The sequence below is a fragment of the Auxenochlorella protothecoides genome (assembly GCF_000733215.1).
Source record: "Auxenochlorella protothecoides strain 0710 unplaced genomic scaffold scaffold56, whole genome shotgun sequence".
Lineage (NCBI taxonomy): Eukaryota > Viridiplantae > Chlorophyta > Trebouxiophyceae > Chlorellales > Chlorellaceae > Auxenochlorella > Auxenochlorella protothecoides.
In genome coordinates this window covers 42,735-70,652 of record NW_011934204.1, presented here as the reverse complement: position 1 = coordinate 70,652, position 27,918 = coordinate 42,735, and the positions used below count along the sequence as shown (strand labels likewise).

The window sequence follows — 27,918 nt, the reverse complement described above, 5'->3', positions numbered from 1 at the left end:
GTTGCCCCATGCATGCCAGGTACTCCCCCTGGTCTTGCCTCTGCCTCACCCACAAGGTCCCTCACCCCCCCCCCACCCCCCCCCCCCCCCCACCCCCACCACACACACCTTTACAGGCGTCCTCCTAACCACCCCTGCCCCCTACCCCACTGCCCCATACCTGCACGCAGTTGGGATGGTGGACACGCTGCAGGATCTCGATCTCTGCCCTGAAGTCATTCACCGCGATCTCAGAGGAGGCCTTGAGCACCTTGGCGGCCACTACCGTGCCAAACCTGGCGGTGCGGGGAGGGGGAGTGACGGTGAATGGACTTGCAGAAGGGTCAGGCAGGGGCATGGAGTTGGGAAAGGGGACTGCCAGGAGTGCTAGGAGGCTGCGCACTTGCCATAAACAGCAGATGCCAGCGCATTCAGGAGCAGCAGCTGCCAGGACCCGAGCCAGACCACCAAGCAGACCCTGCAGCAGCCCCACTCACCACTTGGCTCGGTGCACGACGCCAAACTCTCCCTCGCCCAGCTTCTCCCGGATGTGGATGGTGGAGGGGTCCAGCTCCCACTCGAGGGCAAAGCCCGACGCCTTTTGCTGGGGCGCACGGAAGCCGAGGCCATTGACCAGCTCGGAGTCCTCCAGCGGTATCAACTGCAGTAAGAATGGAAGTGTATGCTTGCTGCAGGGATGATCTGCCATACACACACAAAGCCTATTCCTTTCGGCAACCTGCTGGCGATAGGCATCCCAGCCATAGTGGTACATTTCAAAGCACACCATTGCCCTGCGTCTCCTCACAAGTTTCCTCCTCACCACACCTTGCCAGAGGCGTGAACCTTGCCGCCAGCCTTCATCAGGAGGGAGGCCACCAGGTTGAAGTCGCCACGCACAGCATCCTGAGGGAACAAATGGCGCATGTCGGGGGGTGAGATCGCTACTTGCTGTGGGGCATGGGTCCCCTTGGAGGCCGGGAAGAAGGTATAACCACATCGAGGCAGCTGCCGTGGGTGGTCGATTCAAGAGTCACAAGGCGTCAGGAGCTCCTGACCCGTGTGCTGAGCACAACACGCATCGTCGTACAACAGATCTCACCTCCAAGGGGGTGCGGTTGAAACGGTCGAGCGCATTGACATTCACACCCTCGGCAAGGAGCCATTCAGTGACGCTGTAAGCCCCTTCGCTGGCAGCTAGGTGCCTGAGATGTGTTGGAGAGATGACTCCTGAGAGAGCTGAAGCCCTAATAAACGCACGTGATCTCTCATGGAAAGCGTTGCAAGCTGGCTACACCACCGCTCTCACAAGGGGGTTCGCTTGTCATAGTCGCAGCAATCAGGTGCGGCCACCTGTCGATGGGTTGCAGGTGGGGATGAGGGAGGGTGGAAGTGCTCAAACTTTGGAGCGAGTAGTTCCAGGTTGGATAAGCTAAGCAGATCGCGCAGTTGCCAGTCTGGCAGGTGAACATCGCGTGCCAGCCGCACCTTCAGGTTCCACAGGCGTACGATACGTTGGCACCGTTTGAGGTCGCCGACGCAGGCGAAAAACAGCAACTCTGTGATGGCTCGACGTTGTGCGGCCTGCGCAGGATTTGGGAAGATAAGAATGACCACGAGGGAGGGAGAAGGAGGGGCAAAGCAGGTACCGGCAGAGCCTCTCACCGAGTTGCCGTGCAGCGACGCAATTTCGGCTGCAGTCTCATCCGGGACGCTGCCATTGAATGTGTCCTGCCGCTCGATCAGTTCCTCCTCTGTGGGGCCCCATCTAATGGTGAGTCGTCTGTCTATGAGCTGCTCATCGCTGTTGCTTGAGCCGGAGTTCATGGTGCCGGTGACTTGCACCATGCCTAGGTCACACAAGGGGGAAAGAACCCTATCGTGCGCCACACACGATCACGCCCCGGTATCCGTGCAATCGCCGTGTTTCCTCGACTTCAGGACCCGCGAGGACCGCTGGGCGAGGCGGGAGTGGCGCCCTCGGGTCGGCACAACGGGCTCTCCGTGCCCCATCCGAGCCTTCCCGCCGAAATTTGTTAAGATTCCCTGCCGCCCGGAGCGCTGTAGGGCTTCAAGGTCTGCAGCGAGCCTGAGCGTGACATTTCTATCGAACAATGCACAAGCAGCCAATTTCTACCATTTGGGCAAGCTTCATACCTGTTAATCATCTGCGACTGGTTGTAGTCTCGCATAATCCGATCGGCGAAGCTCCCACGACAACGCAAGGCTTTGGAGTGCCTGGCGAATGCCGCACTGTTACTCCCGTTACTTCCTAGTCCATTCCCTTTTCGATGCGTTGCGTGATAATACCCAACTCGAAAGCCCCTGGCGTGTGGCCTCCTTGAAGGACCCTGAGTCGGCAAGGGGTTCAGATTTCGCCATCTGATTGGCAAAACTCAGCTTCTTACATTCTAGGACTGGGAAATGAGTATTTTTACATTACTTTGCATGGTACACGCACTTATCGCAGAGCTTTTCAACCTCAGGCGAATCAGCCCATTGGGGAGTATTTTGGAATGTGGGAAGAAATCATGCTCGACGATGGCTCCGGGGGATGCCATTCGCGAAGATTAGATTCAAGCCAGAGACTGGTAGCTTTGAAGCCTAAATCTCCGCGGCGTATTCTTTTATTGGGTCCCCTGCGATGCAGGGGTCCAGTCTTCCCACCGGCGAGCTCACCGTGTCGGAGGAGCACGTCCGATACGCGTTCCAAGCCCTGATCAACCATTTTTCGAGGCACGACCACTATCGAGAAACACCAAACTTTGAGAATTGGAACTGGTAAGCTATGGATGCGAGCAGTTGAGACCTCGGCGAGGCAGGGCCCGAGGTATGCACCAGGCGAATATGCTGGGGAGGCCTGGGCAACACGATGCACCCACGCCCACCCACCCGCAGCCCCTTATTCGTGACCTGGAAGAAAGCTAGCAGGAATGGTGAGCGACGCCTGCGGGGCTGCATCGGCATTCTGGAGCCCCGCCGTCTGCATCAGGCCCTCCACGACTATGCCCTGACCAGGTCTGGGGGATGGGACCTGGACTCTGGGACACACCAGCAATGTCCAGACCTGCCTGGCCGATCCCAACCAGAGACCAATGCGCTCCAGACGAACAAGAGCGTCTCACTTCCCACGCTGCAGTGCGCTGCACGACCGCCGTTTCCCACCCATCGAGGCCCATGAGCTGCCAGCGCTGGAGTGCACCGTGTCCCTCCTGCATTCATTTGAGACGGGCGGTTCCTGGGAGGACTGGGTCCCGGGAGTGCATGGCATCATCATCGAGTTTGCGTGCCCCCTCACCGGGGGCACCCGCAGTGCCACGTTCCTGCCCGAGATTGCCCAGCAGGAGGGCTGGACCCGGGTGCAGACCATTGACCAGCTCATTTCCAAGGCGGGGGCCAGGGGCGGGCAGGCCAGCCTTCGCTCCATCCGTGCTGGACTGTCTCTGGTCAGATACCAGAGCACTGCGGCCAGTCTCACACACGCACAGTGAGTGATTCCCAGGGCTCCATTAGCGTCTTGTGGGACTGAGTAGGTGCAGGACCACTGTTCAGTGGCTTGGGTGCAAGGGTGGGCGGCGGAAGCCTGCCGAACATATTGACACCGATCCTCCTTCTCACGGTGCAGATTCTTAGCACTGCAGAAGAGGAGGGCGGAGGTCCAAGCGCCTGAGCAGGAGCCATGCATGGTAGCTGTCCAGGCTTGAGACCTGTGCCATCACTTTCCCATCTGTTTCTTTGCCCGGAGCTTGGCTGTGCCTTCCATGCACACTGCACAGTTGAACTGTACCCTGATAATACCGTCAACTCCCAAGTGTACCCAAGCCCCAAGGAACTTTGTAACACCTCTCCCTGTAAGTGAAGGCGCACCCTTGATATGAAACCATTACGCGCGCGCGCGTATTCGACGACCAGAGGGTAGAGTTATGAATACGCATGTGTGAATACACATCAATGCAGAGTCTCGCTCCTTCAAAGATATATTTATTCCACGTAGGATGGCCATGGTGGCCCCGAGCGAGGGTGGTGCCATCCCCTGGCCTCTGGGTGCCACCAGCTACGCCATGCGAACCAGGGTGCGCATGGGCGCTGATCTGGTGTGGAACGCACACCTCATTGGGGTTGGTTCAAAAATTTGTATCCAACGCGCATTGTTCACTTCCCGTGTCCCAGATCGGGGAGGCCAAGGTGCTTGTTGTCGGGGCGGGAGGAATCGGCTGTGAGCTACTCAAAACCTTGGCAATGAGTGGATTCAAGAATTTAGTAGTGGTACGCTCATCTTGGTGGTGCAGATTCCGGTTCTTTGATGAGATGAGACGCATTCCCCACCTCTGTGGCCCTGTCCGTCCCACTTCTGAGGTCTTGATCATCATGTCCCCCCCCACCAACCCCCCCCCACCTCTGTCAGATCGACCTGGACACAATCGAAACCAGCAACCTGAACAGGCAGTTCCTGTTCAGGCAACAGCACGTGGGGCAGAGCAAGGCCTCGGTCGCTGCGGCGGCGGTGCAGGCGATCGTCCCCGGGGTCAGCATCACCGCGCACCGAGCCAACGTTAAGGAGGCGCGGTTCAGCGCAGACTTTGTTTCCGGCTTCGACCTGGTCTTGAACGGGCTGGACAACTTGGAGGCACGGCGCCACGTCAACCGGCTGTGCCTGGCGGCGCGCGTGCCCCTCGTGGAGAGCGGTACTGCAGGGTACCTGGGCCAGGTGTGTCGGAGGAGGGTGCGGGTGGTGGACGAGGCCACATGAGGCCTTGAGGGGGGGGGGCGGTGTGGGATGCAGTGGCACACAGAGTGTGGGGCTAGGGGCAGGGGATCAGGCACCAGCGCCCATGGCGCGGGCACGAGTGGAGGAAACCCGCGGGGTCGACCCGACCCGCATCCTCACGCTCGAACTCAACGGTTGCCTCGCCCAAACCCATCTCTTGCCAGGTCAGCGTGCACCTGGGCGGCGTCACCGAGTGCTTTGAGTGCCAGCCCAAACCCGTGCCCAAGACCTACCCGGTGTGCACCATCCGCAACACCCCGGACAAGCCCATCCATTGCATTGTGTGGGCCAAGGACCTCCTCTTCGCCAGGCTCTTTGGGCCGCCAGAAGCCGCCACCGACCTGGACGACGCCGGCGAGGACCCAGGCATGGTGTGGGAGTTTGGGGGGGGGGGGGGGGGGGTCGGTGTGTGCATGAGAGCCCTGTGCCGATTGTCCTGTGACATTCTCAGTGCGGCGAGAGGGAGAAGCACGACACCCTGTTCCCGGCCGCGCAGGGGATGCCTCAGCAGAGGCAGCAACGACGGCAGGCCCTGCGCTCCTGCGCCGCAGCGGCGAGCCGGCGGAAGAGTACGCCCTCCGCGTCTTCCAGGCGGTGTTTGTCGCCGACATGGAGCGCCTGGCTGGGGTGGAGGAGATGTGGAAGGGGCGGGAGCCCCCGACGCCCTGCGCCCTGGATTTAGCAGCGGTGGGCGAGCGTGTGCGGCTGGCCGAGGAAAGCGCGGCGGGGCGTGGGCCAGGCGTCGCAGCCTCGGGCATGTCTTCCGCGCTGGGCCTGCCCGACGCCCAGCGCGCCTGGGCGCCGGAGGACAGCGCGGCCGTGTTCCTGGCCAGCGTCCGCGCTTTCCTCACCCACCGGGCCGAAGAGGTGGGCGCGCTGCGCTTCGATAAAGACGACGCACTGGCGACGGAGTTTGTGGCGGCCGCCGCCAACCTGCGTTCACACTGCTACGGCATCCCCCCCCAGACCCTCTTCGAGGCCAAGGTTTGTGGGCGTGTGGCTGGGTGGATAGGGAAAGAGGCTGTTGGGGTGTAGGGAGCCTCCCAGGGTGTTTTTGGCGGCTGGAAGGGACTGCATGGGGAGCAGCGTGGTCGGTGGACGATTGGGAAGCTTGAAGGGTGGGCCGACTCTGCAACCTCGTTCATTCCTTGGGTGGCTAAGAACTGGCCGCAGGGCTCAGGTCCACTCCCCAAATGTACACCTTGCCCACCTGTCCGCCACCTGCCAGGGAATGGCGGGCAACATCATCCACGCCGTGGCGACGACCAACGCCATTGCCTCAGGGCTCATCGTGGTGGAGGCCATGAAGCTTCTGGCAGGTGGGAATAGTGGGGTGGCGATCGCAGTTCACTGAGACTTCAGTGATGGCGTTCTGGCCAAACAATGCCAGCGGCAGTAGCTTGCATGTGGATGCACCCTTCCAATGCTGCTCTCCTTGGCCCCATATTCCCACCGCAGGCCAGTCAAAGGCGTGCCACACCACTTTCTTGCTTGCGGAGGCGAGTAACAAGAAGCTGCTGACGCCCATGCAGTCGCCGGAACCCAACCCCAACTGCGTCATCTGCGGCAAGGCGCAGCTGCTGCTGCACGCCGACCTGCATGCCCTGACCCTGGGGGACCTCATCACACAGGTGGGGATGCTGGACATGATTGGTGTGGGCCCGTCATGTTGTCTGGCCGGAAGTATGGCTTTGCTTTCACGGCCCAGGCGTCAATAGTCTGCATCACCTGTGCAGACCCCCGTTCCCGTGTCCCCCTCGTACAGGTCCTTAGGGGACGAATGGCACTGGTGGAGCCGACGCTCGTGGCGGGGAGCTTCATGTACGAGGAGGGCGAGGACCTGGAGGAGGATGAGGTGCGAGGAGGGACTGTGCTGCCCACATGGGGAAACGGTTGGTGCTGGTTGAGGCTTGGTGGGCGCCCCCGAAGACTTCGAGCTGCTCATGTGCCCTCAGGGAATCGTTGGTGCAGCCTCTGCCCAAGCCGATCCCCTGCCTCCCCCGCGCATTGCCAGGTGGCGTTCCACTCGCAGAACTTGACAAAGCCCCTCAGTCAGCTGCCGGGCGGCGGGTTTGCCACGGGTACGCTGGTCGAGGTCACAGATCAGGCGCAGCAGACCAGCTTCCGCATCCTCGTGCAGCATAAGGTGAGAAATATGCGGTGTGCAAGCATAGCCTGCTTGCCGCTCCGAAGAGCTAACATCCTCATGGGTGAAGGGGTGCCATGGTCTGTGCACCTCCAGCTGACAGGCAGCAACCGTGCTGAGGCGCGCTGTGAGTTCTAGGGTTCATCTCCGTCATGTACATCCTCCATTGCAGGACACTTGGGATGAAGATGCAGAACCGCTGAGGTGGGAGATCCGGGGCGAGCTGCCTGCCAGCACTTTTGGGAAGGAGGGTGCGGGTCCCCAGCCCGACGATGGCAGTGAAGTCGAGGAGGAGGGCTTCGAGATCGTGGAGGAGGGCACGGCCCTGCCCAGCAAAACTGCAGCAGGTGGGTGGTTGGAGGTATGAGGTGGGCCTGTTGCCCAGGATATTGCAATTGGAGGTATTTCCGTCAGGATTGAAGGCTTGCCATCTGCACACGGTCCCGAGTTAGTACTGTGGCGTGCAGCATCTCTCACCTCGCTGTCCACTCCCGCAGAGCTACGCAAGCGGCCAGTGGACGGGGTGGCTGACAGTGACGGCCGAGCCAAGAAGTGGCGACGAGACTCTGAACAGGGTGTGGATGGACAGTGAGAAGAGGTACCAATGCTGTCAGTGTAATTATTTTGTCAGGAGTTCCTGGTCTACGAGGTTTGGGTTTAGGTCTTTTCAGCTGTGTCCTGTAATGGCTTCACTTTGTACCGAGTAAATAGTGGGAAGAGGCACACAGAGGCGGTTCGGACGTGTCTCGGCGCATCGCGCGCCCGCGCCTGTATAGATTTCCTGCCCGCCTGGAAACGTCTTGGGAATGCATATACGCTCCCATCTGCAACCTAGCAAAGATGAGATGTAACATATCCTAATTGCATCAGCCAGTAAACGTTTGCACATAGGCAGTGCCGTAGCGGGAGCACCATGCCTAGCTTTCAGTACGTCCACATTCCAGCAGACCCGTGAGCAGTGGCGTGGAGCGGGCCTGCGTGCTCGATGGTGTAGAAACATTCAGCCTGCTGGATTGGTAATGTGAATATATACATATACCTGTATAAGTGTACATACTCGATTTCAACTTCACTCAGGTCGCAGCCTCCCGAGGAGAAGACGCTCGTGTGGAAGGAGGGCAAGGAGGTAGAGTGCCTCTTAGATGAGATCAAGGTGTGGCAAGGAGAACAAGATGCTCCCTCTGAATGTTTAGGTGTCACAGAAGTGAAGCAGCAGCAGTAAGATGCATGTGGGGTGCAGGGCATACCCTGTGACCTGCCCAGGCTCCAGCCCCCACCATTTCACCCACCAGCATGTGAGCCCCTCTGCTCGCATCTCAACGCCCCCAAACCTGATTACTCCAATCCCATCACCACTCTCCAGGCCCACTTTGCGCGCACCAGCCCGGTCAAAACCCCCGCCCAGCAGGCCGCGCAGGTCGCGCAGCTGCGCGCCAAGCTGCCGGCGGGCGCCGCGGCGCCCGACGACCGCCTGCTGGTAGCGGCCACCTCGCTGAACATGGTGGAGAGCATCGCGCTGCTGCCCAACCTGCCGGTCCATGGCTTCGTGGGCGTGAACATGTACGTGGACGACGAGGGGTCCATCCGCGAGGCGCCCTTCAACGCGCGGGCCAGCGAGCTGGCCACCCTCTGCGGCAAGCCACTGCAGGTGCGCGGCGACGCTTTCTTGTCGCGCGTCCTGGACGACGGCGAGGCCTTCCGCCGCCTGGACTTTGGCGCCAACGACCTGTCCTCTTCCGCGCCCTGGGTGGCGGCCGCGGGGGCCAAGAATGCCGAGGCGCGGCGGGGGGAGGGCGCGCAGGCCATCTTGCAACGCATGCAGGCGGAGGGGGCCGGTCCGGGGCCCGCCTCCAGCCCCTCGCCCGCCGATGCGCTCAAGCAGCAGGGCAATGCAGGTGTGTGTGGGGGGGGGATGGGGTAGGAGGGGTTTGAGGTGGTGATGGCTGTGACGGCCTGTGGGAGGGGGGTCATAGTATAAGGGAGGCATGAGGCGCATGGCTCAATGGAATGGAGCAAGGCCGCCTGGCAGGGGGTGCGAGTCATGGCTTTGGCTGCACTTACTGTGCCCCATTCTACGATCCACCACATCATGAAGGCAGTTTTTTGACGTGCATGTCGAGCGTCATCCTCGCTACTAGCCTCTCATGTCCTCCCACGCTCCCTACCAATCCTGTACACACACGCCCTTCCACACCCTCCTCCCATGACCACAGCCTTCAAGCGGTGTGAGTGGGAGACAGCGGTGCGGCTGTACACCCAGGCACTGGAGGCCGAGTCCGGCCTGGTGGCCGCGCGGAACAACCGGGCGCAGGCGCTGCTCCACCTCCAGCGCTGGCGGGAGGCGGGCGCCGACGCGGAGGCGGTACTGGCGGCGCAGCCCGACAACGCCAAGGCGCTACTGCGCCGCGCTGCTGCGGCGCAGGCGCTGGGCGAGCACGCCGCCGCGCGCGCCGACCTGGAGCACGTCCTGGTCCTGGAGCCGGGCCACCGAGAAGCCGCGCTGCGCCTCGCCAGCCTAACCTGACCTTACTCGGGGGCTTTGTGTGTCACAGCGCAGGTGTCAAATCAGGCACACGATCGCCAGCAGTGCGGAGGGGGGCCATGCCAGGGTTGTGGGAGGGCTGGTGCTGCGGATGGCATCCTCATCAACCCCTGGTGACGCTAGCAGACTCCGAACACGGGAGGGGGGTGATTACAACGAGGCACGGTGAACGACAGAGAGCTAAAGAGCTAGGGTCCGGGACATCGCCGGGGCGCAGCACAGACAGTGGGGGGAGGTGTGCAGGTCTGGTTGGGAGCGGGGCCGGCCCCCGCGTCTGCCGAGCCGTGCCCCGTCGGTTTCTCGCGGGTTGCCAGGCGGCTCGGTCACGTGGCCGGGTGCGAATCCCTCATGCCAGGACAGACGGGCTGGGCCGGAGCACCAGCCCTGCACCCCCCACCCGCCCCCTCCCTCCCTGCCCCTCACTCCTGCCCGCCGGCGAGGTTCAGGAAGTAGGCCTCCAGGCGCTCGGCGTCGCCGATGAGGCGGGCCACGCCCTCGCGCAGCAGCTCCCGCGCGGCCAGGCCAAGCCTGTCCTCGAACAGGGCTCGGTCCAGGGTGGCCGTCTCCTGGTCGGAGAAGTCGTGGGCCTGCGCGGCGGCGGGGGTGAGCGCGGGCGCCAGCTCGCCCGGCGCCTCGTCCTCGTCGGCGCGAAGGCCGTCGTTGTAGCCCTCCAGTGTGGCGGCTGCTGCCAGGGCCTCCAGCACGCGCGGCCCCACCACCAGGTAGTCGCAGCCCGCCAGGCGCAGCGCCTCGGCCTTGGTGCGCAGGCCGGAGGCCATGATGCGCGTCTTGGGGTGGAAGCGCTTGACGTAATGGTAAAGCGTCTCCACCAGCACCAGCCCGGGGTTGACGCTCTCGCCGTACTCGTCAGCCACAGCCAGCGCGGCCTCCCGCGGACCCTGGCGCATGGCGTGGAGGGGAGGATCAGGGGGGGGTTGGAGGGTCCGGCCAGGATGCTTGACACTTTGAATGAGAACCTGATGCAGCTGATGTGTGGCGGCCCTGGGCGCCGCCACGCCTTCCCGCCACTTCTCACACCAAACCCACCTTGGGGTTCTTGATCACGCCCGGGTGGCGCTTGTACCAGTCGGCCACGGCCCCCACGTTGGGTTGGATGACCGACACGCCGGCCTGGGCCGCCGCGGCGCCCTGGGTGAAGCCGTAGACCAGGACCAGGTGGGTGGCAATGCCCTCGGCTTCCAGCGCGGCCGCCGCGCGGATGCCGGCCCAGGTGGCGGGGATGCGCAGGACGACACGGTCGCGCGACACGCCCACCTCCTCGTACAACCGGATGAGGCTCTGGCCTCGCGCGACCAGGGCCTCTGCAAGGGACAGTCGTGGGTCGGAAAGGGGAGGGATGAACGTCATTGATCGGAGGCAGAGGACATGGGTTTGGAGGGGCTCAAAGGATGGCGTCGCCATTGTGCAGCAGGCTGCCGAGTGTGTCGGGCATGCACGACTAACCGCTCCTGCAACCAGCGCGCCCAGCCAGGCACACGCAAGGATCCCCTGCCCGCTCGCCGCCGCACCCTCGCTGTCGTGGGCGCGGGGGTCGACCTCGGTGGACACGCGACCGGAGACGTTCTCCAGGAACATGGAGCCGACGTTGACGAGGGCCTTGTCCACCCGCAGGGAGGCTGCCTCTGCGGGGCTTGAGGCCTGGGCGGCGCGGTCGTAGTGCCGCGCCTGCTCCACCGCAAACTGTGCTTGCGTGGGGTGGGCATGCGAGCATGATTCACCAGGTGGATGGGGTGGGACGCGTAATCTTCGGCAGGGAGCCATACCTGAGCTGCCCCCCTCCAGTCGCCCAATAGAGCAAAGAAATCACTGCTGCCTGATCAACTCCACATCTCTCTCACACCTTGTAGCGCCCAAAGCTGGAGGGGGAGCTCAGGATGCCCGCCAGCACGCCGCGGGAGGAGGTGGCGGCCTTGGGAGCCTCGACAGATTGAAGGGTTTGGCTGAGTAGCACGTCGGGGACGATCTGCGCGATGGGGGAGGGAGCCCACGGGGTAAGTAAGGGCACCTGCAGCGCTTGCCGAGAGGTGCAAACCGTATGTAGAAACTGCCCCCTCACCTCGCTGAAGCGCTCCAGAGCCTGCAGCTCGGTTGCAGCCGTCCTCGAAGATGGGGAGATGTAGGCATCGGCAGCCTGGGTGGCCCTGACGCGCACAGCCAGCCTGGCGCTGCGCACGGTGGGTCGGGGCCCCTTCCGAGCCCCGGCCGAGAAGGCCGGGCAGTGCCGAGGGGGGTTCAGAGTGAGCATCGAGCCCTGCATGTGTATGATCGAAGGGATTCTGGCGGTTGGTGGCTCGTGGGGGAAGTGACGATCGCAAGTGGTGTGTCGGACGAGGTCGAGTTGTGCTGAGTCAGATGATGGCGGGAGTTGTCATGGACAACACAATATCAGGAAGAAGCTACTCTTTAAGTCCCATGCACCCATCAAGTGTTTCTTGTGCCGACTTCCCATAGGTTAAAGTACTGTGAAGCGTCCAGCATGCTTGCATAGCGAGCTGAAAGTGCCTGTCAGGGTCCCATGTTCTGTGAGTCAATTAGAGCCGCAGCGAGCAGCTGCTCTTGTGGGATCCTCTGCCCACTCCCGTGCCGACACCCATGCGTCCCCCTGGTCCTGCATGATGTCTGCCAGGGCAGCAGCGCCCATGAAGACCTGCAAGGGAGTGTGGGAGAGAAATGGTGACACTGATGGGTTTGGGCAATCAAGCAGCTGCTTTGTCAAATACACCATTCTGCATTGGAGCCCTGTGACGAACAACGATTGCACACCAGGTGTTTCCGTCGTGGCACGGCATCGACGTTGATCTTCATCTTCTTTGACCCGGCTTCTGCGGATGTCACGCCCGCCAGGCTGGCATGCAACGTCCTGACATCCTTGGCCAGCCTGGCCGAGCAGCCGGGGAAGAGCGAGCCGCCGCCAGCGAGCACCATTCGCTGGTACAGAGCCCTCCGACAATCGATGTCAGCAGCCTGGCGAGTGAAGATGTTGTGGGTGCCGGGACGTGTTGATGTGCAGGTGGCAGCTTAGATTCCGGTGACGATGATGCGGCAAAGATGGGACATGATTGGGAAAGCAAAGCACGTGCAGCTACCCTGCAGCTTCCTGCGTCCACCTGTATGGCATCGTGAGCCAGCTGGGCCAGTCCAGGCGCCTCCAGGCCCATGACCTGCGGATCAAACAGGACCTCCGGGGCCATGAAGCGCTCAGCACCCAGCCGCAGCCGGTGCCCGTCTGGCAGCGTGTAGGTGGTCACGCCCACCGTAGTCTCCCGGGCCAGCTGGGGGGAGGGGGTAGGGAAGAGGGTCAAGCGGCTGAGTAGTACAGTAGCAGAGCATGCAGTGGCAGTCCGGTGCATGTAGGGCATGCCCCAACGGCAGGCAGGGTTGTGGGAACCTGAATGATGTGCCCAAGGATGCTCAGGGCAGGGCACCCTTTGTGGACTCGGTATGTAGCATGTGTGGACAATCAAGAAGCAGTTATCTTTATCCCCACCTTTGCCTCGGCCTCCCTGTCGACAGCGAGGTAGCACAGCTTCTCCTTGGCTGCTGTGACGGCTGCCAGGGAAGTGTCTCGGCTAAGTGCATACCCCCGCCTTCGCAGCAGGTCCAGCAGGCGGGCTGCCACGTGGCGGCCCCCCACCGCCTGGCTCTTGAAGGCATGCGGCAGGACATACCCGTCTATCACAGGGGCCTGTAAATGATGTATCAGAAGAGGAGCTATACTTACAACTGAGGCATTGTGTGATCTCTGAGGTAGGTGATGAATCCTCAGTCTGGATGCCTAGGGCGACCCACCAAGCAGTACAGCTCACATGGGGGTAACCCACTCACCGCCCGGCACCCCATCTCGCCGCAGTCCAGAACCAGTCCAGTCAGCAGGCCCAGCGCGTAGAGCGTGAGCACAGGCTGGAGCTGAAGGTGGGAAGGGCCAGGACCATGAGTACGAACCAGTGCCGCGCAGAATCTTGGTCCCAGGACGTCTACTCCAATGGATGGATGGTATTTGCAGGAAAGCAGAATCTTGCTCGTATCACCTGCATGAAGACTGCAGAGACGCGGTGCTCTTCAAAGGCCAACTCCAAGCGCTCCTTCCGCTGATGAGCGCTGGTGCCAAAGGGCTCGCAGATGAGCAACCTCCTGCCCTCTGCACCCACTCCCAGGGCTTGGAAAACGCTGTGCCACGACTCACAGCCTCCCTGGTTGGGAGATGGGGGCGGTTCACGGTGTGGAACACGACTGAATCATTCAAAGCAAAGCCGTCTGATTTTGTGCATTGAAAGCCAGGCACCTCACCCCTGGATCAACGGGTCCCTTGCCAAGCTCATTGTCACTCCTGGATCTCAACTCCACGAGAGGGAAGTCTTCTCCCGCCAGGCCTAGTGGCAAGGAGATGTATAGCATGAGACATGGGAAGGAGCAGGGCACGGAGGAGTTTCAGGTCGAAGCCACCTGCGACCTACCCGCACGGATGCCCGAGGCCCCCTGGTCGATAACAACGGCGGGTTTATCCAGGTCAGCCATGAAGATAATTGTAGAATGTACACATGATGCATGCGACACCGGGTGCCCATCGGGCCATCGAAGCTGTCCGGAGTGAGGTTAAATTCGCGCGCGACAAGTCCTCCCCAACCTCACAGTGATTGCACGAGAGCCGAGATGTTACATCACCACGGTCTTCGTCACACAGATTGTCATGCCAGCGATACGTAACGACGCCGAATCCGAGACCTGACCGTGCGCCGACATCAGTGGCTCAGTGAGCGAGGCCTTTCGGTCCTTTATGCTGGCTCTGCACCGCGCCGATTGTATCCCCGGAGCTCCGATGCTGCGGAGGGGCCCTCCTCAGCCGATATACACACTCTGCCGCGAATGGACCCATTGTATCCGTTCGAGATTCTGAGGGGATGCCGAACATGCAGGACATCAATGCGCTCCGCATTGGTGAGGCCTTTGCTCAGGGCGCCCCCGGCCATACCCTGACCTTGCTGTATTTTTATCTTGAAGCGCCTCCAAAACAAGAAACTCGGATCTCACATGCCATGCAAATGTGTCCCTTCCCCGCAGAGCTAGCGGAGAGTGTGACGACCCTGCCTGCAGCACTCCAATCAGAGTTCCCAGACCTCTTTGTCGACTGGTTGGCGTCAGTGTTTCCCTTGGAGTCTCTGGCTGCTCCAGCAGGGTGAGACTGATGGTTTGTGAAGCTCTTCATTGTATCATGCAGGAACCCCTGCTGCGTCTCATGGGAGGTGGTGGAACACCCCCCCTGTGCTATGCTGAGCTATGCTGTGCCTGTGTGCCGAAACGCCAGCATCGACCGTCGTCTTGACTCCTCCACCCACCCTCACGAGACAGGAAGGCATGCCAGGCCAGCGCAAAGGTCCTCGCCCGTACTCAGAACCCCTCGCGCGGACCCCTGCCGTGTGCCGCTAATGCCCGCCGGGCCATGCCCAGCCCCCCGCCCCTGCACTCAGCTGACCTACAGCGTGGCGCGCAGAGGTGCCGGGGTGCAGGGAACCTGGACCTGGTGGCCTGCTCCAGGTGCAACAAGGTGCTGATGCGAGCGGCTGCCGACGCTCACGCGGCCACCTGCCGAGCCAGCGGCGGGGTTCTGAGCAGGCCTGCACCACCCCCCCGCGGGGGTAAGCGGTCCAGGAGTCAGAGCTTCGAGCCCACTCCCTTTGCTGCCGTGCGGGCCAGCCCCCCAGGTGAGGGCGCGCTGTGTGTGCTGCGGCTTGCTGGTCTGGGGTGGGGCAGATGACAATGTGTAGGGGCAGTGGATGCTCTGGCCGCATTCATGATTGTGCATCGCATGCTTTGGCCCGCGGAGTGTCGGATTTCGACGCAGCGTGCCACTTGCATGACTGAAACCCTCGATGCCGCCGAACAAGCCCGTCAATCTCCCCGCCCACCGTGCAGCCCCCTCCAAGGATCCGCTGGATGAGCAGCCCGGGAGCCCCCTGCTCGTCCCTCCCAAGCACGCCCGCGGGAAGCGGTCGGTGACCCCTCAGCGCAAGCGGCAGTACCGGGTGGCGGTGCCCGCCGGCGGGATGGCACTGAACCCCGCCCCGCCCCCCGCCCAAGCCCGTGCAGCACCTGTGGGAAGGCGAGCCCCTGCCCATCTGGCTGCGCCGGGGCCGAGTGCGGCGCCACTCCCGCTCCCCCCACCCGACCCCGTGCAGAGGCCGAGGGTGCCGGCCGTCGATGCCGCGCCGCAGGCGGCACTGATGCGGCCTGAGGCCCAGTACCAGCAGCACCAGGCTCGGTACCAGGGGCAGGCGGTGGCCGTGCAGCCGCGGCCGGCGGGGCCTGGCAGCGCGTCGCAGCCGGGGTCCTCCGGGCCGGCGCCCCCGCCCCGGCCGCCGGGCGTCGGCGGCGATCACGACACCGCTGGCGCGCCGCCCGCGCCCGACCCCCGGCCCCTCGCAGATGCTGGCGGACCTGACGCCAGCGCAGCGCCAGCAGCTCCTGCTGCACCACGCTATCCTCATGCAGCGCCAGCGTCAGGTGGCGCTGCAGGCACAGCAGGCTGGCCTGCCGGGTCAGCGTGGGTCCCTGCCTGCGCAGGGCCCGCTGCGGCTGCAGCCCACGGGCCCCAGGCAGACCGCGCAGGCGCAGGCACAGCAGGCGCAGCAGCAGCGACACGCAGCGCAGCTGTTTGCCGCGCAGCAAGCGCGCATGTTTGCCCCCGGACAGGCGCCCGCCGTGGTGAGCGGCCGCCCGCTGCCCGGTCCCCACCCCGTGCGGCAGGGGAGCAGCACGCTTCCCCCTGCAGCGTCCGCCCCCCTCCCGCCCGCCGGCGGCCCCGGCTGGGCGCCGGTGCAGCGACCTGGCGCGGGCGGCTGCGCCCCGCACGCTTTCCTGGGCTTCCAGACGCCCTACGGAGCGGCGGCGGCGTACGGTGCGGGCCCTCTCCCGCAGCACGCTTACCCGCAGCAGGCATACCCCCCCCCGCAGCACCTGCGGGGCCAGGTCCGGCCCGCCGACCCGGCGCCGTCGGTCCCTGCCGCCGCGCTGAGCTACGGCGATCTCATCCGGCGCTGCTCGCCCACTCCGGAGCTGTCAGGGACACCCTCCCTGCCCAATGGTGCCTCGCCCCACGCCTCGGGCGGGGGCGCGGCCGAAGCCGCGTCGCCGTTCCTGCCGTCGACGGGGGACTGGAGCCTGCCCCACTTCTCGCACGCCTCGCCCTCGCTCACGCAGCTCCTGCGCGGCGGGTCGGGGGCTCAGCAATCCCAGGGGCCGCTGGTCTTCGTTCCCGACATCAGCCCCGGCGCGGGGTGAAGGGTCCTCTGCGTGCCCGGTCCTGGTGCCCAATTGCTGAGCCATGCGCGCACACCGTCACCTGCCTGTGCTCGGCGGCAGACGCAGCTTTCCGTGCATGCACCATCTGGTCTGGCCCACCCTACCGCTTGCAACTCCAAAAGGAGCCGCGATAACCGGCAGTGCAAACCTTGGTTCAGACCCTGAGAAAGGCTGCCATGAAACGGTACAGACGGGCAGCAAATTTCAGTATCAGCTTGCACTGCAATATCTTTGTATTATTACATAGTGTGAGCGGATGCAGTGACAAGAGAGATGTTATGGTGTGTCTTTTACAAGGGAACCTGGTACACACTTCTGCACAGCTTCAGCAATTTCCCCACTTCCCTCGCTCGCGCTCAGGCCTTCAGGTACTGGCCCAGGTCCTCGCCCGACAGCTTCTCCAGCTCGGCAAACAGCGACTGCGCGGCGGCCTCCACAGCCGGCTCGCCATCCTCCAGCAGCTCCGCCAGGAAGGGCAGCGCCTCCGGCAGCAGCGCCAGGTACTCCTCGCCCAGCGCGGAGACCAGTGCGCGGAGCGCACCCAGCGCGGCCAGGCGCGTGGCACCCTCGCGCGCGCGCGTCCGCATCAGTACCTTGTGCTGCAGCGGCTTCCAGGCCGCGTCCCCGCCTGCGGAGAGCGCCAGCTGGGCCAGGGCGCCGGCAGCCGAGCGCTCCAGCGGGGAAAGCGTGGGCGGCCCGGCACCGGCGCCTACGCCGCTCGTGGCGCGCTCCTCGGCGGGCGCAACCAGCGCTTCCACGGCCCACGCCTCGTCCCGCAGCGCGGCGGCGACCTCCGGCGGGGGGTGCGCCTGCAGCAGGTCCACCAGTGGGGTGAGCACCCGCTCCACCTTGGCCTCGTCCAGGAAGCGCGGCTCCGCCGTGTCGTACTGGAAGGCACGGTGCAGCGCGCGCGTTGCCTGGAGGCAGTGTGTGAAAGGGGGGCTGTGAACGTGTCAGATGACACTCATTCATACATGGGTGTAAAATGTTGCAGGATTGCTGCGCACGCGAGGCCACTGAGACGACGTGCACTGCCATCTGTATGGAGGTGATAGGGCTGGCGGCGAGGGTTCTCAGTTTGCGCGGCATTGTGTGCTCTCGAAACCCTTAACCCCCCCACACCGTCCATCCCCCTCTCAAACCCTCACTTACCCTGAGGGCCAGCTGCCAGTCCGCGGGCGTGGGGTCTGCAGCACCTTCCCGCTCGGCGGCGCCGCTCTTGCGCCGCTTCTTCTCCGGCGCGCCGGCCCGTGCCGCGCTGCCGCTGCCCGACACGCGGTTCAGCGCCCGGACCGCGTCGTCCAGCAGCGGCTTGTAGTAGGGCACGAAGATGGCGCGCAGATTCTCGACCAGCGCGTTGACCGCGCCGAAGAAGGCCAGCAGGCGGTGCGTGGGGAGGGCCGGGTTGGCGGCCGCCTCCGCGGCGGGGACGTGGGTGGCCCAGTCGTGCAGGCGCAGGAACAGGGGCTTGAACCGCGCCTCGGACAGGCGCAGTGCCAGCGCGCACAGCAGGCCCAGCGCGGCGGCCTCGACCTCGGCTGCGGCGCGGGGCGTGGCCGCGAAACGCGCGCGCAGGCCCAGTGCGCGCAGCAAGAAAGCGAAGAGCGGTGCGTGGTGCGTGGCCACCTCGGACGGCATCATGCGCGCCAGCGTGGCGCCCAGCGCGCGCAGCAGGCCCAGCGCGGAGCGTGGGCCTGCGGCCGCCGCCGCCTCCAGCGCGTCCATGGCGGGCTGGAGGAAGAGGCGCACAGGCACCGCGCGGGCCAGCCGGTCCGTGACCCCAGCGGCCAGCCGCTGCGCGGCCGTGGGCGGTGGTGCCATTGCAGTCGCTGCGCTTTCCTCCCCCACGCCGCCGCCGCCCTGGGCCACCAGCGCGGGGCGCAGCAGCGCCGCCAGCAGCGCGCCGACGTGGGGCGCCAGGAACGCGCCCAGCGCCTGCACCAGCGCGTCCAGCGCCGCCAGCGCCGCCAGCAGCTCCAGCGCGCCCTGCGGCGACGACGACGACGATGACGTCGCCGCGTCGCTCGGCTTCTCGCCGGCTCCCATGCCGGCCTCGACGGCCTCCAGCCCGCTTTGCACGCCGTGCACCGCGGCCTTCAGAGTCGCGGGCAGGCAGGGCAGCAGCGCGGGGCCCAGCGCGTGCGCAAAGGCGGCGGCGGCGGCTAGCGCGCCGGCGCGCACGGTCGCGCGCGCGTCGGCGTCTGCGGCGGCAGCCACGGCGGGCAACATCGCCAGCAGCGGCGCGGAGGCCCCCGCCGGAGCGGCGGCCGCCAGCGCGCCCGCGGCCGCCAGTGCGCCCTCCGCTGCCGAGGACCGGACGGCGGGGAGCGTGGCCAGCAGCGGCGCCAGCGCAGCGGACAGCGCCGTCAGCGAGGCCGCGTCGACAGATGCACCGCGCGCGCTCACGCGCCGCGCGTGTGCGGCCAGGAGCTGCAGCGCCTTTCGGCGCACACGCTCGCCTGTGGCAGGCGCGGAGAGCAGCGCCGCCAGGGACGCGAGGTAGGCGGGCGCGTCCACCACCTCCTGCAGCGCCTGTGTGTGGAGGCGAGAGTGGGGGCATTCGGCGGTGTGTGGTGAGGTCGAGCTGCAAGCAAATGTGACCAAGGGGCTGCCTCACCCCAGCCTGCCCCGTGCGCGAGGCAGGACCATGGGCGTGATACCTCTCCCGCCTACTCGTCTCACCACCAGTGCACATCTCCCATTGCTCTTCCCCCTTCCCTCTACCCTGCTCCTCACCGCCAGCAGGGCGTCGAGGCCGGCCTGTACGGCCGGGTCGCCGCCCTTTCTCACCACCTGCACGTACTCCAGGGCCTGGGCCATCACCAGCGCGGCCGCCTCGCCACGTAGGCCGTGCGAGCGTCGGACCTGGGAGGTCACGAAGGCGACGGCGGCGCGGGGGAGCGGGGCGCCGGCGCCCTGCGGGCCCGCGCCGCGCAGGGCCTCCGCCAGGACCTGGGCGAGGACGGGGGGGACATCCTCCTCCGCCACCTGCAGCGAGGAGGAGAAAAGGAAGGGGGAATGGGGAAACACAGGTGCGAGAGTAAGAGATGTCGCATATCGTGCTTTTCAGAGTCCAATTTCCCCCAGACCTAGGAAAATACACCCCCACCCCCCAGTCCAGGCCTCAGGCGCAGCCATTCGCATGGCTGCTTTGATTGGTCTTGTCGTCAGCACAGTGTCAGACTGACGTGCAAACAGGATTCCTCATTGGCCGGCAGACAGGGAGTGCTGGTAAAAAAGGCACGTAGATGCACCACCCACCCCACCTCCCCTGCCCCCCCAGCCCACCCTTCCCACACAGGAACATGACTCACCGAGGAGAGGAGGGCCGCCGCCAGGGACTGGTGCTCCAGACCAGTGTCCTCCTCCTGGCTTTCCTCCCGAGAACCCACATGCGCGGTAGGGTCCAGCAGGACCAGGGTCACGGGCACCACGCCCATGGCGGGCAGCAGGGCGCGGAGGAAGTCGGCGCGCTGCGGCAGCGGCCGGCGCGCGCCGGCCGCGGCCACGCGCGCCGCGAGGGCGGCGGGATCGCCGCCGGCGCCGACCCAGGCCGGCGCCGCAGCGGCCAGCGCACGGATGACCGCCGCGCAGGCGATGCCGTCAGCCGCGGTTCCGCGCAGGCCGCCCTCGTCAGCCGTGGCGCTCCCGGCGGCCAGCTCCAGCGCGAGCGCCAGCGTCGCGTTGGCGTCGGCGGCCGTCAGGCTGGCGGCCAGTTGCAGCGCCGCCGCCAGGGAGCCGGATCCGGGGGCCGCCCGCGCCCAGCGCATTGCCAGGTCCAGCGCAGGCGCCGGGTCGGCGCCGGCCAGCGCCAGGCGGTCCAGCGCGGAGAGCACCAGCTGGGCGGCGTAGTCGGTCGACGCCGGGGTCGGGGCCCCTGCCGAGGTCGCGGTCGTGTCTGTGGCAATCAGACGGCCCAGCAGCGCCTCCAGGGCCGGCACAAGCTCGCCTGACGTGGGCGAGCGGGCCGCGGGGTGCCACTGCATGAGCTCCAGCACGGGCAGGCACGCTCCCAGCGCCGCCTCTGTGAGGAGGGGGGAGTGCTCGAGCGGGGTTCAGGGCGTATCACCGCGATCCCGCTGGAGCAGAGAGCGAGGCGCCTGCGCAGGAAGCAGCCACCACAGCACCGACCCAAACGGCCCCGCCTGCCAGTGGCTTGCTGCTGTCGTCCTGCAAGGAGGCAGCAGCCTTGCGCCGCTTGACGGGAGTCTGCGGGACCAGCTCGCCGGCGCTCCCGGCCGCGGCCCGCAGCCGCCTGGCCAGGAGCCCAGGTCCCAGCGACAGGCGGCGCAGCGCGGCCGCCGCGGCCTCGCGCACCTCCTCGCTGCCGTCCTTGCCTGAGGCAGCCAGTAGCGCCGACACCGCCGCGTCCAGCCCGGTGTCGCCCAGGGCGGCCGCGATCTCGTCATCCAGGGCCGCCGCCGCGGCGGCGCGCAGCGGGGCGGGGGCGCCCGGCGCCAGCGCGAGGGGCAGCAGGGCGGCGGCGTGAGCCTCCCCCGCGGCGGCCAGCAGCCCGCAGGCCAGCGCCGCGTCTGGGGCGGGGGTCCCGCGAGAAAACAGGGCGACGAGCGCGTCGGCGGCCGCGCCGGGCAGCAGGGCGTCCGTGCCTGGGCCGTCGCCCGCCTCGAACGACAGCGCGGTGAGCAGGGTCGTCGCCTCCGCCACGTCAGCGCGGGCGGCGGCGCGCACCAGCTCGCCCGCGAAGAGATGCGCCAGCGAGGCCGGGCCGCCCTCGGCGGCGCCGCCGGGCTCCTCCCGCCGGGCCCCGCGCGGCGTCTTGCCGCGTCGCCCGGGCGAGGGCGTGACGGGCGTGGCGGCTGCGCACGCGGCCGCCTCCGTGGGGACGAGGGGCGCGGCGGCGGCGGCGGCCAGGAGGCGCGCGGCCTCCGCGGGCGCGGCCTCCGGGTCGCGTCGGATGCGGTCCTCGGCGGCCAGCAGGCCCACCAGGAAGGCGCGGCCCTGCTCGCGCAGGGGGCGCAGGTCGGCGCGCGCCAGCGGCCACCAAACGTCCAGCTCGTCGTGCACGGCGCGCAGCGCGCGCAGCGCAGCCTTGCGCACGCGGCGCTGCCTGTCGCCCAGCGCAGTCAGCAGGCTGGCCAGGGCGGGGGGGCCCTCTGGGAGGACCTGGGAGGCGGGGCCCTCCACGGAAGCGACTGCTCCGACAAAAAAATCTGACCACCGGCTCAACGCGGCCTCACGAGCCTCGGGACCGGCGCCCGTCGTCATCTGCGAACGGAGGAACGCTGACGCCCAGGGCGCCGCATCCGCCATTTTCTGGATGAAGAGATCTTCAAGACGAACCATGTTCTCTCCTGCCATGCAAGCAAACAGCTCTCCCGCACCCTGGCGTCAGGAAGGAGTGGGAGGGGTTACGACATGAGGGGCCATGAGTGAGGAGCCGCCGGGGACCTCTCGACCAGGCAGTGAGCTGGTACTCCTCAGCCAACACCGCGGGCCCTCGCCGACCGACGGCAAGGCCCTGCGCGGGCACCCGTCTACCCACCCCCGCCCCCCAGCACCCACCAGCTGCTGGATGCACTCCGCCGGCGCAGCCTGCAGCGCGCCCTCGATGACCAGGCGCTCGGCCGGCAGCACCACCCCGCGTTCGAGGCAGTGCTGCAGGACGATGCGGGCGAGCTGGGCGGGCCAGTCGTCGTCGGCGGGCTCCAGCAACCTTTCGTACAGCAGGCAGGTCGCAAGACTGGCGGCCGCGTCCTCCGCGGCGCACGGCTCCGCGCCGGCCCGCCCCGGTACGCACGCCCAGAAGGCCTGCAGGGCCTGCATGCAGGCCGCAGGGTCGTCCCTGCCACGCGTTTTGAGCCAGGTCTTGGCCTCACCAATCCAGTATAGGGCTCGACCAGCCTCGGTCGTCTCCTCGCACGGCTCTGTGGGCTCGCCGAGCCCGGCCAGCAGCGGGTGCGTCGCCCGTGGGAGGCAGAGGAAGACCTCGCGGGCGGCGGTGACGATGGGGAGCATGTGCTTGTTCGGCCACAGCGTGCCCAGCATGGCCGCGACGACGGCCGGGCTGGCATCCAGTCGGCCAACAAGAGGCAGGGCCTGGCAGGCCACCCGGACCAGCGCTCCGCGCTGACTCTTTGGCACGCCCTTCTCTAGGAGCTGTGGAGGCGGAAGGAATCGGGAGGGGGTCGGTTCAGGTCTGAGTTTCTGCGCTGCAATGCTGCGGAGTGCGCTGCGCATCAATTGGCGCTTGAGCGGCGCCAGCGTCCCCCCGCCCCCGTCCCTGCCAGGCGACCCGTCCCCGCACCTGCCAGTCGGCCACCCAGCCCCTGCCCTACCTTGCTGACGGAGCGATTCAGGCACGCCAGCAGCTCGGTCTCGGCCTCGCCCGCCCGCTCGGCCAGCACGCCGACGCCCAGCGCCGCCTCGACGACCACAGGGTCGTCGTCGGCCAGCCGCCGCGCCGCCGCGTGCAGCAGGAAGTCGCGCAGGTCGCCTACCGGGTGGACGGCGGCGCGGGTCATGGCGTCCAGCTTGCGCAGCGCCTGCGCGGGATTTTAAGGTGCAGATGGTGATGGTTTTATTTTGTATGGAGAGGGTGCATCGCGGAGCGGCGCGTGGGATCCAGGTCCGGCAGGAGCCTGCTGCCCCAGCAGCCCCTGCCCGCCCGCGACAGCCCCTCCCTCTGCCTCAGCGGCCGCCAATCTGCCTCGCTCCACTCTGCAGGCACCCTCCCACTCAGCCCACTTCCAAACCCACGCCAGCGCACCGCAACGCGCAGCGCCGGAGCGGGGGCGTCCACAGCGAGCTGCAGCGACAGCCCCTCCCCACCCTCCACCTCCTCCAGTGGCGCGCGCTTGGTTCCCGGGAAGGCGTCCAGGAGCAGCGCCGCCACGGCCGGCCCGGCACCGCCGCCGGCCTCGCTCACGCGGGCCGCCAGCGCCGCGTCCAGCGCCGTCGGGTAGCGCAGATCCAGCACGCGGAGGGCGCGCTGGAGCACGCGCCGTGCTGCGGGCCCCTCTCCCGCCGCGCCGTCCAGCACGCAGCGCGCGGCGGCCGGCGCCGCGGCGCCCAGCGGCACGCCCGCCAGCACTGCGTCCAGTAGGCGCTCGTGGTGCGGGCTGGTCGGCGCGGCGCGCACCAGCGGCGGCAGCAGCGCGCGGAGCAGCGCCGCGAGCGGTGCTGCGTGGCAGGCCAGCAGCGCCAGCTCGTTGGCCAGGCCGGGGACGGCTGCCAGCGCCTCCAGCGCCCCAGCGGGTAGCACCGCCAGGTGCGGCTGGCGGCTGGCCAGGGACATGAGCAGGAGCAGGGTGGAGGGCAGCGTGCTGGCCGTGGCCGCCTTGCACAGGTCGGTCGCCAGGGCTGTGGAGGGGGAAGGGAGGAGGGCGGTGGGTGTGCGACTGTCGGAGAGGCACTGGGTGGCGCTCTTTGTGGCTTTACTTGGACAGGGGTGTCCCCTGCGTGGCAGTGGACACGGCCAGTGCAAACCCACACAAATAAATGACACCCAAGGGGGGGTCCATCATCGTCGCTCGGCAGGCGTCAGGGAATACAAACTGTAAGTCGCTCAGGGGGCCCGTCGCGCAGCAGCCCTCCCGAGGGAGAGAGCCGTGCGGCGGCCGCTTCGCTCTCTTCATAGTCTCTCATCACCCGCCAGCCGAGGCAATAATGTCGTAGCCTCTTGCCTCATCACCCAAGGGCGGAAGCCTACCGCCAGGTCACATGCACGTGCTGGGCCTCGCAGCCTCAGACCCGCCCCATCAACACAACCTCCACACACGCTCACACCTGTCACGAGTTCGGTTCCCAGGGCGGCGCGCGCCGACAGCTGGCCGATGATCATGAGGGTGGCGGCACGGTAGTCGGGCAGGGCCTCAGGCCCCAGCCCCGCCACCAGGTACGGCAGCAGGAGGTTGGCGGTGTCCTCGGTGACCTACCAAGGGGGGTGGAGTGGAGAACAGAATGGTATGATTACCGCATGGTGTATGCCGAGGACGTCACGGAACCTGGGGTCCAGGCCACGGTGATACACAGCTCTGCACACCATGGACACGACAATCGCACTCAGACTGAGACGAAGTAACCCCCTTCACAGCCTGCACACCCACCTGCTTGAGGCCGGCGAGATACTCACACACCACTGCTGCGTAGAAGGGGAGGGCGCCGCGGCTAGCGTAGCTGCCCGACCCCGTCTTCTGGCCCAGCTCCAGCACGAATCGGATCAGCGCCTTTGGTTTTGTGTGGGATGGTGGGGAGAGTGGGTGTTGGTGCTGCTCCTCCATGGAGATGTGGAGTTGACCATGCAATTAGGGAGTAGCACTGGTTGCACTCAGGATTCCAAGGGCCTGACTGTAGTCCAAGGGGTCTTGAACCCACTACAGGCTGTACAGCAGACATCACGCAAGATGCATGGTGCAAGTGAACCACCCTGGCGCACCCTCACCCAACATGCGGGACACCATCACCCCAAGAACCCATCGCCCCAAACCCGCTGGGCCACCTTGTCTGTGATGCAGCGCAGGACGAGGGTGGAGCGCGGCAGGGCCGCTCCGCTCTCCTGCATGGGCTCCAGGAAGTCGAAGAGGGTGCCCCGCAGGCGCAGCAGCTGCACCAGGCGCACAAACTGGTTGGTGGCGTGGAAAGGCAGCGCGGCCAGCATCAGGCTGTCCACGTTGTGCTCGTGCACGGCGTAGCGGCGCAGCAGGTACTCCAGCACGGGGAAGGCGGGGGGCAGGAGGAAGGAGGAGGACAGGAGTGTGCACAGCCGGGTGACGGCGGCATCGATGCCGGCCCCTACCCCCACGCTCTGCTGGCTCCGGTCCAGGGTGATGGAGCTGGGGCTGAACAGGGTGGACTGGAAGGCCTCGTATCGCTTGTCCAGCTCGCAGAGCTGGCGGAAGGCTGCGCGTGTGTGGGTATGTGGAGGGATGGGAAGAAGCGGCGCGTTCTCAAGAGGCCAAGAGGGGTGCGCGTGGAGCGCGGCATCAGCACGCATAGGGTCCAGCAGGGTGTTAGGCAATCCATGGCCCAAAACAGGGTCGTGGGCGCAACCCATGGCGCATGCCCGGCACCCACTTCACCAGTCACCAGCCCGACGGCTGCATTCCGGACAGCCAAGCCCCTCACCTTCCCGTCCTATGCTGTACACGGTCTCCACATCCACATCGGCAGCCTCCTGTGTCGACCATATCAAGCTTGGCTTCCCGCGCAGGCGCTTGCCCCCGGCAGGCTGGCCAGACGCTACGGCCAGCTGCCTGAGCTGCTGTGTGAGAGCGGTGGCCATGCCTGGGAAGGCAATGGTTCCCGCGTGAAAGGAGTGATGCTAAATTTTGTATCGATGATAAATGTACATGCATATGTCGGGTGTGAATTGCAGGCAAAGTATTCCCCGTGTGGGCGCCCCCCAGGCTCGCGCGCGCTCGGGGCCAAGTCAGTAACAAGAAGAAACCGGGAGCGCAAATCAATCGGGTCGCCTCGGGTTCTGGCTGTCGACAGGCTGCGCCATGGGGGTTCGATTGGACGATGTGCAATCGAGGCTGCGCTGATTGTGACAAATCTCCTCGGCGATTCCAGTCCGACCCACCAAAAGCATGCTCGGGACACAGGCTTCGCTCGCGTGCCCTCTCAACACGCCGAGCCACCCCGGGAAACCCGACATGCTCTGAGTTGCACTGGAGACCAGGCCTCCAGCTCCATCCTCACCCTCTCATTCGAATCGAGTGGACGGTTAACAAACAAAAATGTCCGCCGTGACCGGCCTGTCATGGAGCGGAGACAGCCTCGAGGGCCTGGGCTGGGGCAGCCGGGTCTGGGTCCTGGCCGATGGCACCTGGTGCCCCGGCACTCTCGCCTCTACGGGCCGCGACTCCGCGACGCTGGAGGTCTTTCTGGAGGGCGCCGGGAAGTCGCGGTCCTTCCCGGCGCGGGACGTGGCCCCTGCCAACCCGGTGGACCAGGAGTCCAGCGACGACCTCACCACCCTGCCCTTTGTCACCGAGCCGGGCCTCCTGCGCTGCCTGCAGAGCCGGTTTGACCACGACGCGGTCTACACCACTGCCGGGCCTGTGCTGGTGGCTGTGAACCCCTTCAAGCCCGTGCCTCTGTATGATGTGGAGGCCCACCGGAAGGCAGCCACGCCCGGCACCCCCCACGTTTACACCGTGGCCCAGCACGCATTCTCCCAGGTGACTGTCGAGCGCACTGGAGCTGAGTGGGGTTGGCAACGTGTGGCTCTGGATGCAGCTCATGTCAACCTGCGGTTGCATTTTCCTGGTCAGGTGTGGTGGCTGTATCTCCTGCCACACTCTCTCTCTGCCTTGTGGAATGTGCAGATCCCTTTCGCACATCCCTCCCTCCGCCTGCTCAACAACACTTTTCATTACAGATGAAGGAGACGGGCAATTCTCAGAGCATCCTCATCACTGGCGAATCTGGGGCAGGGAAGACGGAGACCACCAAGTTTGCAATGCAGTACCTAGCCGTTCTGGCTGGGGGTTCCGGCATGGAGGTATATTGTTATGTTTCGGCGATGGGCGCATCGTCTGGCTCCCCGCGACTCAGACGGGACATGACGCATCAGTTCTCCCATGTTGGGTTTTGAGCGTGACCGATGCGTTCGACATGGGCCCCACAGCCAACCTGTCATGCCTGTCCACCAATGTGAGCGCAAAGGTCGGCAGTTAGTTCCCCTTTCCCTTCATTCACCCCTTCTTCCACTCCACCACCTTGCAGCGCCGCGTCCTGGACTCCAACCCGCTGCTGGAGGCCTTTGGCAACGCCTCCACGCTGCACAACGCCAACTCCTCCCGCTTCGGCAAGCTGACCACCATCCACTTTGACGACCGGCACGCCATCGCGGGCGCCACCATCCAGACCTACTTGCTGGAGAAGTCGCGCGTGGTGTCCCACGCCGTCGGCGAGCGCAGCTTCCACGCTTTCTACCAGCTCTGCGCGGGCGCTGGCCCCGAGGAGCGCGCCGCGCTGGGGCTCCCGGATGCCGCGGCCTGCCGCTTCGCCTACCTTTCAGGCGGCGAGAGCACCCCCCCCGCGCTGGGCCCCAGCGACGCGGCCGGCTTCGCCCAGGTGAAGGCCGCCATGGAGGCGCTGGGCGTGCCCGCGCCGCCCGTGCTGCGCCTGCTGGCCGCCGTGCTGTGGCTGGGCGACGTCGCCTTCTGCGACGATGGCCAGGGCGCGGCGGGGGGGGGGGGG

At 65.9% G+C, this 27,918-nt stretch overlaps 8 protein-coding genes across 8 annotated transcripts in view; 4 read left to right on the top strand and 4 right to left on the bottom strand.

Moving 5' to 3' along the window:
* The window catches only part of F751_5006 (Dual specificity protein kinase splA), a gene marked incomplete at both ends in the record, with an annotated part of 3,799 nt that extends 1,993 nt beyond the window's left edge, over positions 1-1,806 (bottom strand). The window contains 7 exons of the mRNA XM_011398749.1: positions 161-275; positions 477-640; positions 808-885; positions 1,082-1,184; positions 1,289-1,332; positions 1,468-1,563; positions 1,645-1,806. Of these exons, the coding sequence (XP_011397051.1) occupies positions 161-275; positions 477-640; positions 808-885; positions 1,082-1,184; positions 1,289-1,332; positions 1,468-1,563; positions 1,645-1,806 (762 nt within the window). The remainder of the gene's footprint in view (positions 1-160; positions 276-476; positions 641-807; positions 886-1,081; positions 1,185-1,288; positions 1,333-1,467; positions 1,564-1,644) is intronic.
* Positions 1,807-2,851: 1,045 nt separating this feature from the next.
* Positions 2,852-3,470, top strand: F751_5005 (Uncharacterized protein; the record flags this gene model as incomplete). The annotated part of the gene is made up of 2 exons (XM_011398748.1): positions 2,852-2,997; positions 3,119-3,470. The coding sequence occupies 2 exons, from the start codon at positions 2,852-2,854 to the stop codon at positions 3,468-3,470; spliced, it is 498 nt and encodes a 165-aa protein (XP_011397050.1).
* A 504-nt stretch (positions 3,471-3,974) lies between these two features.
* On the top strand, positions 3,975-9,417 carry F751_5004 (SUMO-activating enzyme subunit 2; the record flags this gene model as incomplete). Its single annotated transcript, XM_011398747.1, has 13 exons — positions 3,975-4,097; positions 4,385-4,687; positions 4,912-5,152; positions 5,259-5,731; positions 5,976-6,066; positions 6,206-6,378; positions 6,513-6,602; positions 6,762-6,893; positions 7,066-7,254; positions 7,391-7,491; positions 7,971-8,046; positions 8,257-8,788; positions 9,107-9,417. The coding sequence occupies 13 exons, from the start codon at positions 3,975-3,977 to the stop codon at positions 9,415-9,417; spliced, it is 2,835 nt and encodes a 944-aa protein (XP_011397049.1).
* Positions 9,418-9,854: 437 nt separating this feature from the next.
* Positions 9,855-11,701, bottom strand: F751_5003 (Transaldolase; the record flags this gene model as incomplete). Its single annotated transcript, XM_011398746.1, has 5 exons — positions 9,855-10,334; positions 10,483-10,757; positions 10,965-11,136; positions 11,297-11,419; positions 11,513-11,701. The coding sequence occupies 5 exons, from the start codon at positions 11,699-11,701 to the stop codon at positions 9,855-9,857; spliced, it is 1,239 nt and encodes a 412-aa protein (XP_011397048.1).
* A 282-nt stretch (positions 11,702-11,983) lies between these two features.
* F751_5002 (Actin-related protein 2) lies at positions 11,984-13,971 on the bottom strand (the record flags this gene model as incomplete). Its single annotated transcript, XM_011398745.1, has 7 exons — positions 11,984-12,103; positions 12,220-12,420; positions 12,564-12,728; positions 12,944-13,141; positions 13,282-13,362; positions 13,485-13,646; positions 13,900-13,971. 7 exons carry the CDS (start codon positions 13,969-13,971, stop codon positions 11,984-11,986), a joined length of 999 nt encoding a protein of 332 aa, XP_011397047.1.
* A 1,352-nt stretch (positions 13,972-15,323) lies between these two features.
* On the top strand, positions 15,324-16,731 carry F751_5001 (hypothetical protein; the record flags this gene model as incomplete). Its single annotated transcript, XM_011398744.1, has 4 exons — positions 15,324-15,476; positions 15,630-15,734; positions 15,877-16,155; positions 16,273-16,731. 4 exons carry the CDS (start codon positions 15,324-15,326, stop codon positions 16,729-16,731), a joined length of 996 nt encoding a protein of 331 aa, XP_011397046.1.
* Positions 16,732-17,108: 377 nt separating this feature from the next.
* F751_5000 (Uncharacterized protein) lies at positions 17,109-25,993 on the bottom strand (the record flags this gene model as incomplete). The annotated part of the gene is made up of 15 exons (XM_011398743.1): positions 17,109-17,669; positions 17,905-18,846; positions 19,072-19,284; positions 19,489-19,617; positions 19,705-19,740; positions 20,337-20,776; positions 20,880-21,153; positions 21,319-22,095; positions 22,276-22,869; positions 23,049-23,255; positions 23,852-24,072; positions 24,499-24,643; positions 24,819-24,938; positions 25,199-25,611; positions 25,837-25,993. 15 exons carry the CDS (start codon positions 25,991-25,993, stop codon positions 17,109-17,111), a joined length of 5,229 nt encoding a protein of 1,742 aa, XP_011397045.1.
* Positions 25,994-26,450: 457 nt separating this feature from the next.
* The window catches only part of F751_4999 (Myosin-2 heavy chain), a gene marked incomplete at both ends in the record, with an annotated part of 6,332 nt that continues 4,864 nt past the window's right edge, over positions 26,451-27,918 (top strand). Inside the window, 3 exons of the mRNA XM_011398742.1 lie at positions 26,451-26,894; positions 27,095-27,217; positions 27,442-27,873. Of these exons, the coding sequence (XP_011397044.1) occupies positions 26,451-26,894; positions 27,095-27,217; positions 27,442-27,873 (999 nt within the window). The remainder of the gene's footprint in view (positions 26,895-27,094; positions 27,218-27,441; positions 27,874-27,918) is intronic.